The 10,249-nt window shown below is 39.5% G+C and overlaps 1 protein-coding gene across 2 annotated transcripts; it reads right to left on the reverse strand.

The window, feature by feature from the left end:
* Positions 1 to 2,263: 2,263 nt before the first annotated feature.
* LOC149844601 (NEP1-interacting protein 1-like) lies at positions 2,264 to 7,118 on the reverse strand. 2 transcript variants are annotated; one of them, XM_089997257.1, is made up of 5 exons: positions 6,728 to 7,118; positions 5,467 to 5,618; positions 4,918 to 5,004; positions 3,333 to 3,500; positions 2,264 to 2,796 (listed from the first exon to the last, which is right to left on the reverse strand). In XM_089997257.1, the coding sequence occupies exons 1-5, from the start codon at positions 6,831 to 6,833 to the stop codon at positions 2,671 to 2,673; spliced, it is 639 nt and encodes a 212-aa protein (XP_089853383.1). In that variant the 5' UTR covers positions 6,834 to 7,118; the 3' UTR covers positions 2,264 to 2,670. The 2 variants fall into 2 exon arrangements, with proteins under 2 accessions (XP_089853383.1, XP_089853385.1); XM_089997259.1 differs by having other exon boundaries at positions 5,467 to 5,650.
* Positions 7,119 to 10,249: the final 3,131 nt, after the last annotated feature.

Here is a 10,249-nt window from a genome sequence, read left to right on the forward strand (position 1 = left end):
GGGAAAATAAAATGACAAACCTACAAAATATGTTGTTGAGGACTTGACATGGCTGGTCCTACTCACTCTTGGTGAGTGCAACCACCTCATCCCTTACCTTATTACCTTGAGTTGATGCTGCATTGAACGGTTGATGAGAAATCGATTGCTCTTGATTTATACCAACGATGCCCTGGAGGGTACCATGCAACTTGTAGCACTTCTCCTTTATGTGACCGGGCATACCACAATGTGAGCACATAGGTCGTCCACACCGAGTACCCCTATTTTTGTTGCTAAGATTCAATTAAACCGCATTGACATTGACATCAGTATTTTCAGCATGGGAAAAGAGAGCTAATTTGCTGGAGGCTGCTATCGGTACCGCACGAGCTTTCCTAATATGCTCATCTTGTATCACAAGAACATAAATTTTTTCAATGGAAGGCAGAAGGTCTATGAGAAAGATTTGTCTTCTAACAGCTTCGTAGGAATCGTTAAGACCAATAGAAAATTGAAACACCCTTTCATGCTCTTGTTGTTCTTTTAATAACTTAACTGCAGAACATGTGGAAGTTGATAGAGGGTTGTAGGATGACAGCTCATCCCAGAATACTTTCAGTTTGGAGAAATATGCAGCAATCGATATTGAGACTTGGTGGAGACGAACAATAGTGCATTCTATTTGATAAATACGGGGAACAATACTCTGAGAAAATCTCTTATTAAGATCTGATCACACTTCATGAGCTGTATTAGCGTAGATCACGCTATTGGTAAGTCTCATGAAATTGAGTTCAACAACCATGATAAAATCAGCATCTCACCCACTTTGGATAATATGCTGATACACTTTAGGGTTTTAAGACTGAGTCGTCTATAAATCCAATCTTGTTTTTGGCACTCAAAGCCATTATCATGGCTCTACTCCATGCTGCTTAATTATCCCCATCAAGAGGTTGAGATACTAAATAAAACAGATTTGCAGTTTCATCCGATGAATTTGCAGATGCAGGAACAGATTCAGTCATGATGCTCAAAGAAGATCACAAGAACAAAAACTGACTTAATTTATGGTGGGCAACCTTGAGTGCAGAATCAGATGTTGGTCGGTCGATGACAGGATCTGTTGTGGTGCACAACCTTGAGTGCAGAATCAGATGGTGGTCTGCCGATGACAGGATCCGCTGCAACCAAGTTTGCCACAACTGAACCCAGTGATACGCCTGCTGCAACCGAGATATACTTTATTGTCTGCTGAACCAACTTCAGTGGTGGTTCAGCTTTGATATGATGGACCTTTCAATGCCAGGCTCTGATATCATGTGAAGTGAAGAGCCAAGAACGTGAGAGGCAGAGAATTCTGCATGTGCATTAGGAAAACTCCATCCCGTACATATACACAAGTCCCCTCTGTATTGGGACTAGGCTCTTGATAAGGAATACACAGAAACTGTTCTTAAAAATATGACGTACATACTATATAATGTAACAACATTTGACTATCCTAATGAGAGAGGCTATCATCATGAGAGATGATCTAAGCCACACATCTCAACACTAATCAAGTGGGTTCTTAGCTCTAAATGTTATTGATTAGTAATATGTTGACTCCAAATATGGTCTAGGAGCAAAATATCTGCTATGTTACTTGTACCATTGTACAATACCAGGCATTGTTGTCTGTATTGTTGCCCCAGGGGGTTTGGCGTGTGGGGTGGGGCCTTGACTACTAGACAGGCAGTCAAGGTTCAATTCTCATGGGCATCTCACCTCTGCGCAAGCCGATGCGTAGCATAGGCCCCGAGGGCAGGGCTCCTAGCCACGGGGTTTTACGTTGTCGGCACGATGACCATAGGTATGACAGTCTGAGTGAGCGTGACCAGGTCTTCGTGACCGGAGCGCTTTCTTCGGATTATAAATTAAAAAAAAGATGTGGCCTGAATTGGCCGATTGTATTGTGTTTGTATCAGCAAAAAATTGACAAATTATCGAGCTTATTTTTTAAATATTTTTCAAAAGGGTTAACATTTTTTAATATTATTTTAATATTTTGTTGACACGCGTCATCAGCAAGTTAAAAATTTGCCCATTCAGTTTCAGAGTCTGGGACGGCCGATTCAGACCCAATGCCGATTTGACAACAATTTGAGAAAATTATCAAGAGGCAGATGGAGAAATAAGCAAACGATTAGGACGATTTTGAGAAAATTAGACAACTTTTCTGGTGGCAGCGCCCAAAGAAGCAACACATAACCTGTCTTTGGGTTGGGGCAATCAAAAGTATATAATCTTCTATATTTCCGGAAAAGAAAAAGTATACAACTTTAAATGACAAGAACTTAACCAACCAATGTTGGTATTCCACAAAGTAAATGCTCTCTTCTATGCACATTTATACACATCAGACTGTTGAGCAGATGAATGCAAACAGAAAAAGAAGCTTCATGCTTGCCACACTCCTTGAAGGCTCTATCTCTTTTCACCCACATGACTTGAGGCATCTAAGTGGGTGAATTCTTGTGAGCATCCACTGGATGCTATATTTCATTATGATTTGAAAGAAGAAACATTTGTCATCTGCCTCTCCACACAAATGCTGTAATGCATGAGTTAATCAGCCTTTCCAAACAGGGTCTGCAGACATATAAGAAGCTCTTGAAATCTTCTCTTCAGAGTTGAAGGTAGTTCTTAGCCAACATCTTGTCTACAGATTGGGCAAGATCCATCTATTGTTAGCCACCTATCAATACAGGTCATGTGAAAATGATGCCTACATTGAGGTAAACTTCTGGCAGTGTCTCCTTCATCAAGATCCTGTTGAGAGAGAGAGAGGTCAGACATGTGAATGATTCATGAATGTAATTTAGATGAGACTCAATGAGATATCTGCAAACATTGTATCAGATGTTTCAAGTATCTTTTCTCTTTACTATCATAAATCAATAATGACTGGACCTTACTAAATATCTTGTCAGCTTTGAAATCATATGCTCAAGTCAGGCAGAAAAACATAGCACTAATAAAGTCATCTAGAGCATGCAGCTTGATTGACACCAAAACAAGTTTAGCTCTGACTATGAAGCTTTGGTGATGGAGCTCATTAAGCTTTGGTTCTTTCACCTACATGCTAAACTTTATTTAAAGGTGTAAATTTTGCTTCAAGGATAAGCAGCCATACAAATAGACAAGCTTTGTCCTGATTGGGATGACTCAAGCCCTATAGGACCAGAAAGCTAAGCTTGTCAGTGGAGTCAATCAAAAGCTAACTTTGCCATTTAACTATATGCTTATGCTGGCTTCATGAGTAAATTCATTAGAGTGAAAATCACAAGAAATTTAGAGATCAGAACCTGTAGACAAATAGCACACGAGATTCCATCTCCTGAGGCCTCTATCTTCTCTTGGGAACTGATAACAAACTTTGGCAGCTTCTTGACAGAATCTGGCAGCATCCCCCTTGAGATTCCTATGTCAAATATGCTTAGGTGCTCATCTAAGGTTGGTCGGACCATACTACCCTGCACAATTTCAACCATTAGATGGTTAGGTTAGACTAGACATGCAGTGACAAATTGCTCTAATTAAACTCAAGATGATGCAATAATAGATAGACTCCCAAATGTAAGAAGTCAGGGTAGGCTTTGTCAATTGGGGCCCCAGTAATTTGTGGACATACTAAATAAGCTCAAGAGACTTGTTACATAAGCTACAGAGACATATGGGATTAAAAATTAATGAGTTTCTGCTAGCTCCAAAGTTTGGTACCCAAATAGATGCAAAGTCATGGCTGACAATCTTGATACTTGGGCTTGGATCAGCCAAACTTTATAGGTGGAAAATAAGAATAGGGTTTATACTTTATTTGTAAATGCAAAATAAGAAAATTACGGTGTACTAAATGCAGAGTAGGTAAAAAACAATGGTTGTTTGATCCTATTACCTAGAAAAACAAAGATAACCGCAATTTCACTAAAGATACGGAAAAAGTTAACATTATGAATCATGACTCGCCAAAGTCAATTCGCGTAATGAGTCAACATATGACTTGGTTAGGACTTGGCTCAATCATGCATACTATGTTTTAAGAAGGCCATAGGGTACTCATGAATCAGGTCAAGTCAAAAGAGTTCATGGTAGAAACTCTAAAAGGCCTCAGTAAAACCAAGTCTTCCATGTCTCTTGACTTGCAGAGTGGCCGTTCAGAGATGACTTGGATGAGTTAGGGGTGCACACGAGCTGGGTTCGAGCCGAGATTGGGCTGACTCGGCTTGGCTAGAAAACCTGGTTGTTCAAGCTCGGCCCTTTGCCGGGGATCTGCTCGAGCTTGAGCTCGGCTCAGCTCGTGCTGAATACCTTCAATTTAATTTTTTTTTTAAATTGTGTAAAATGCTTTTTGAAAGAGAGGAAAACAGTCGGATTTGAACCCATACCACTTTTAAAGATGACTGATGACTTATCCATTAAGGTAAAATCTCTCTTTTATGCTATAATATGAACAAAATACATATATAAAATCTAATCTTTTTATATAACTATATGAGCCAATCTTAATCAGGCTTACCGAGCTGGACTGCCTGTTCAAGCTCGGCTCGTTTACGTGTACCAAGCCTGAATCCTTGTTCAAGCTTGGCTCGTTTATTTTTTCGAACGAGTTTGAGTCGATCTTAAATGGGTTGAGCCTGTGCTAGCTCGGCTCATTGTACATCCCTAGGCCGAGTCATGGGATGACCGGGTAACTCTGCTAACTACTGTCACAATCACAAGCAGTATTGACTCCAAAGCATGAAATCAGAAACAGGCCAACAAAAAGATTTCAATGGCAGGAGATTTTTTAGTTGGCTTGAGGGACTTGGACAGTCCAAACATGGTGCTTGACATAACTTGAACCTACACACAAGGTGGCTTAACAAATGAGGAAAAGCTCAATTCAAATACCTGCGGTTGATTTGCTGCCAGCAACATTGCTTCACCAACCCATTCCTGGAAAATTTTTCCATTGACCAAGCTGACAAAGATGTCCATCTGATACATATGAGAGAGAGAGAGAGAGAGAGAGAGTATTAGTGTTGCAAGAAAAGTACAATCCCTTGCCCTAGTTAAAACCTGTGTCAATATTGTTGGTGTTCCTGCTCGAGTTTAAAACCTATGTGGTAATATTGTTGTTTGCTTCCAAAAATTCACCAACTTTTTTAAAGGATTATGCTTCTAACAGACACAAATAGACACTCTGAGGTTCACATCTCCAGATGTGCTGTTTCATGACCATTGACCAAGGATTTACCAAGAGCAGAATCATATAATCATTGGTGCAGGTCTGCCTCCAATCATTTATATTGTTTGGTGGTGAACCTTACTGACCAATTTCACAATTCCAACTTTTCTGTTACTTTCTATACAAGCGGGAGTGTTGGAGTTCATGATCTTGGTTCTGCTTAGATTGGAAGTTTAGACATCTCAATTGCAATTTACAGTTGAGAAACTCACCAAGGACCATTGTCCACCAACAGCTGTTGATTGAAGCATCTCAATTGATAGAACAGCACCACTAAAAGCTCCAATTCTAGCACCACGAGCGCATCCAATTTCTTTTGTTTGACCAATTAATGCTCCGGCAGCACAACCTACGAGGGCACCAACTGTGCACAAGCAAAATTCCATAGTCAACCCTCTGCAAGCAAATTACAGGAAGTCTATTTTTCTGAGCTAACAGATACGCAAAGACGATTATATATATATATATATATATATATATATATATATATAGAGAGAGAGAGAGAGAGAGAGAGAGAGAGAGAGAGAGAGAGAGAGCATGTTGAATGAAACATGTTAAATGAGTTTTACGTGCTTTTCTCATTTTATTTTTAAATTTTGACCGTGCAGATATCATCTATGTGCTCTATTTTACATGGATTAGCTATTGAAACATTTGATTCCGATGCATAGATAAGTTTTTATTAAGTTTGAAAATTCGATGGTTCAAAAATTTTGTAAATTTTTGACACTCCAAATATCTTTTTTTTTGTTAGTAAATCGATCATAATTCTTCCAAATTTCTTGTTATAAGAAACAAACAAAATACAAGATAACCTGGGATACTAAATCATGTAAAGATGCAATCATGGGACCGGGGTTGGCGCACCTGTGCCTTACCCGGGCCCAGGTCAGTTCATATTTGCTGGGCCCAAATCCATCCGTTGACTGATCAGGTCCACCATTGTCATGGAAGTGGGACTGGGTTAGGTTGGATGCAAGGTCCCCAAACCTGCCTGAGTTGCCCTAGTGGCAGACGACTTGGGGAGACGATGCTCACCCTTCGTCTCAGGTTCGACTCCTTCCTGGTGTTCAGGTGCCTTTAACAGGTGGACCCTATAAGGGTTTAGGTGACGGTGACCCCACCAGGGGTTTACCTCACAGAGGACGGGACCATTAAATGACTTCCTCGTCAAAAAATAAAATAAAATTAATAGCAGAAGACATGCTTGTTTTATATGTTCATTTTATCTTTACACTAATAACCAGATTATGGATGAGAGAGAGAGAGAGATGGAAAATAAAACAACTGAGAAAGTTTCTCAGGACACCCATGATCAACAGATGCAGCAGATCTCATGAACTGTGAAACTGTGGCGTATGATCTCTTTCCAACCTTTGGAATGCATAATAGTGTAAATCTTACACTGGTTCCTCCATAATCTATTATAGAAAGAAAAAAAAAAAAGAAAGGAAGAAGAGAGAAAACAATTACCCACAGCAAAGAGGCAAGTGAGTCCTGCAAATGCAGTCCTCTTCAGAATTCTGGAGACCAAAAGGTCCACTCTCAGCCCGGAAGAACTACTGAACAGCAGAATCATTTTTTTCTAGTATGGTGAAGCTTGTATCAGTGCTTATAGTCAGACCTTGCCTGAATTGACCTGGTTAAGGTTGTCTTTGGGGTTCTTATATATATTTCTCAGTGTCACTAATCAGCAGAAATTGCAGAGATGAAGAAGGATGCTGTAAGTTAAATTATGTCGCAGAGAACAAAACATGCCTAGGAAGGATGGAGGAAAAGAAACTGAAAGCAAAAAATGGAGGTCAGCTTGCAAGATAGCCAAGGAAGAATTAGAGAGAGAAGTTGAAGGCAAAGGAGAGGGGGCTGTAGTGTGCTAGCCTTGGTATATGGAGATAATGAGAGAGGAATGTTGCATTTATAGCTGTGAAGAATGCACCCCACAAACTGGTTTTGAGTATCAAAAATGACATTTCCTTGGTAAAAGTTCAGACTTACAATTACAATTTACAAAGTATGACCTGTTCAAAAGAAAATTCACTTACCAATAAAAAAATGCTGCATTTTTTTTGTTCCCTTCTGTTTGTTCTCCATCGTATCTCCTCTCTGTAATAGTAACATATGCAAGTCAATGTCAGTCAATGATCCCACAATTAAGCTGTGGCAATCTTATCATAATGAAGCTCATCATTGCAGTAAGCGACTTGGATTGGTCCCCATCCACGTGTAACTGAAATCTTTGATTTCCCATTCCATGTTCTCTGTATTATCATGTGGTTTAAAGTCTTGGTAATCTACACTTAGGATGGCCGATTGGCCACTACTTGAAAGGCTCAGGACAAAGGTAACATGCAAGGAATTGGGATAAAGTGGCCTTCAAAGAAGCTTGAAAGTGTTAGAAAACGATGTTTAGACCTACCGATGGATCTAAAAAACAAACACACACAAAAAAAAAAACAGCCATACGTTTGTGACCGCACTGGGCCTTCTTCTTTATTGGTTGGGATACACAATAAAGAAGATGAGAGTGTTGGGTTCAGCCTGCGCACAATCAGAAAAACAACAGAAAAGGCGTACCTGATGCCGCCATTGGTGAACCGAGATCGGTGGCTGGCGGTGGCGACCAGAGCAGGGGAAGCCGCTGGCGGTGGATGGAGCAGAGGAAGGCTACTCCTTATCATAACTGCGGCCCTTCACGAGCGTAGGCCGCCGTATGTAGTCGATGAGCAGGACCTGTTCCCTCACCCGTATGAAAAAAACTTTTAAATGGAAAGGTAAGCAAAGAAAAACTTGTTGTCTCTCTCGTTTTCCCCTGTATCTGCCTTGTTTGGGGGTTGCTCATGATACCCCCTTTATAGGCATAGAGTGAGAACGGTTTGAGTAACCATTCCTTTTGATTCTGTGCGAGTTTATCAGAAGGAGCATCTTCCGTGGGGATGTTATTCACATCGTGGGTAACCACCACCACTTGCGGTGGTATATCCCAACATTCTCCCACTTGTTTTGACGATAAACCCTTAACCAAAAAACTTTATGAGAATGACTTGATGAATAGATTGGCCTTTATAATCTATTCTATATATCCTTAGTTGAATCTCTAATCCTTATGAGATTCACAACAAACAAGTAATAACCAGAATCAATGAACTGAATGTGATCACTTTATTTATATGCATATGTCAAAAAGAGTTTAACAAGCCCATCCTCAATACATGTTCAGAATATAATCCCGGTGCTAGCCCTTTAGCCCAACAGTCATCTCTTTTGTATGAATATTAACAATATGCACTAGATGATTTTTTGTCCTTTATTTAACAATAAAATACTTTAGCTCCATATGCTTGCATGATGTAGTACTTTTGTTATTGTTCAAAAAAAGACACTCCAACTTCATTATTACAGTAGACCTTCAGTGGCTTCTCAATGAAATCGACTACTTTTAACTGTGATATGAAGTTCTTCAACCATATGGCCTGCGAGGTAATCTCATACAATGCAATGAATTCTGCCTCTATGGTGTGAGCAGCAATGGTCGTTTGCTTCTCACTACTCCAAGAGATTGCGCCCCAAGCAAGTAAGAAGATGCACCCAGTAGTAGACTTTCTACTATCAAGGCATCCTCCTAAGTCCGTATCTGAGTAGCCAATGACCTCGAGTTGATTAACTTTATGATACGTCAAAATATAGTTTTTTGTCTCTTGCAAATACCATAAGACTTTCTTGGCAGCTTTCCAATAAGGTATGTCTGGGTTAGACTGAAATCTACCAAGCACCTCTACTGCGAAAGAGATATCTGAACGATAACAAGTCTGCACGTATTGTAAGCTGCCAACAACTGATGCATATAGATAAGCACTCATTTGTGCTTTATTAACATCACCCTATGAACAATTCCTTAGGCTTAGCTTGTCACCTTTTGATATGAGTGTTGAACTAGGAGAAGAATTCTTCACCCCATATCGCTTTAACACCTTATTTATGTAGGATCTTTGGAAGAGGCCTAGAAAACCTTTTGTTCTATCTCGACGGATCTCAATGCCAAGTACATAAGCAACCTCACCCATATCTTTCATATCAAAATATGGTGCAAAAAACTATTTTATTTCTGAAAGCAACTTTATATCGTTGGTTGCTAGCAAAATATCATCCACATACAACATCAATATAATGAACTTACTCCCACTTTCCTTAAGGTATATACATTGATCAATAATGTTTTCTGTAAACCCAAAACTCACAATGACTTGGAAAATTTTAATATATCACTGTCGGGATGCCTGTTTAAGTCCACATATTGATTTGTTAAGCTTGCAAACCAAACGATCATCTTCAGAGAAACCAAGAGGTTGTTCCATGTATACCTCTTCATTCAGATCCCCGTTGAGGAACACTATTTTCAACTCCATCTGATATATCTCTAAGTCATAATGAGTTACAAGGGCCAAAGTTATCCTCATTGACTCCTTAGTTGAGACAGAAGAAAATGTCTTATTATAGTCAATGCCCTTCATATGAGTGAATCCTTTAGCAACCAATCTTACCTTATGTCTCTCTATGTTACCTTTGGAGTCCTTTTTGGTCTTAAAAACCCATTTACACCCTACGGGTTTTACTCCCTTAGGCAACTCGACAAAATTTCACACTTGATTCTTAGCCATAGAGTTCAACTCTTCTTTCGTGACTTTTATCCAGTGCGAAGATTGTTTGCTTTTAACGGCTTCCATAAAAGTCAATGGGTCATCATCTATATCTATAAAATCACTAGGCTTTTGAAGGTACACCACATAATCAGGATGTATGGCAGATCTCCTAATTCTTGTGGATCTCCAAATAAGTCGTTCTTTAGGCTCAGATTGAACCTGATCATCCTGTTTGTGCTCTTCCGCATTATCCATAATAAGTTCCCTTTGGATTTGTGCATAACAACCGGGTGATCAACCACATTATCATTAGGAATAATATGTGGTATTTTTCAGTGTTTTCTTTAATAGGTGATAA

This window comes from Nuphar pumila, chromosome 2 (genome assembly GCF_984573655.1).
Source record: "Nuphar pumila chromosome 2, dmNupPumi1.hap1.1, whole genome shotgun sequence".
Classification (NCBI taxonomy): Eukaryota; Viridiplantae; Streptophyta; class Magnoliopsida; order Nymphaeales; family Nymphaeaceae; genus Nuphar; species Nuphar pumila.

Bases quoted from the DNA above. Each gene is read 5' to 3' on its own strand.
- LOC149844601 (XM_089997257.1), bottom strand. From the start codon at position 6,833: ATGATTCTGCTGTTCAGTAGTTCTTCCGGGCTGAGAGTGGACCTTTTG. The intron at 5,619-6,727 runs GTAATTGTTTTC...GCTTGTGCACAG, and splicing joins CACTTGCCTCTTTGCTGTGG to TTGGTGCCCTCGTAGGTTGT. The intron at 2,797-3,332 runs GTTCTGATCTCT...CTCTCTCAACAG, and splicing joins CGTGTGCTATTTGTCTACAG to GATCTTGATGAAGGAGACAC.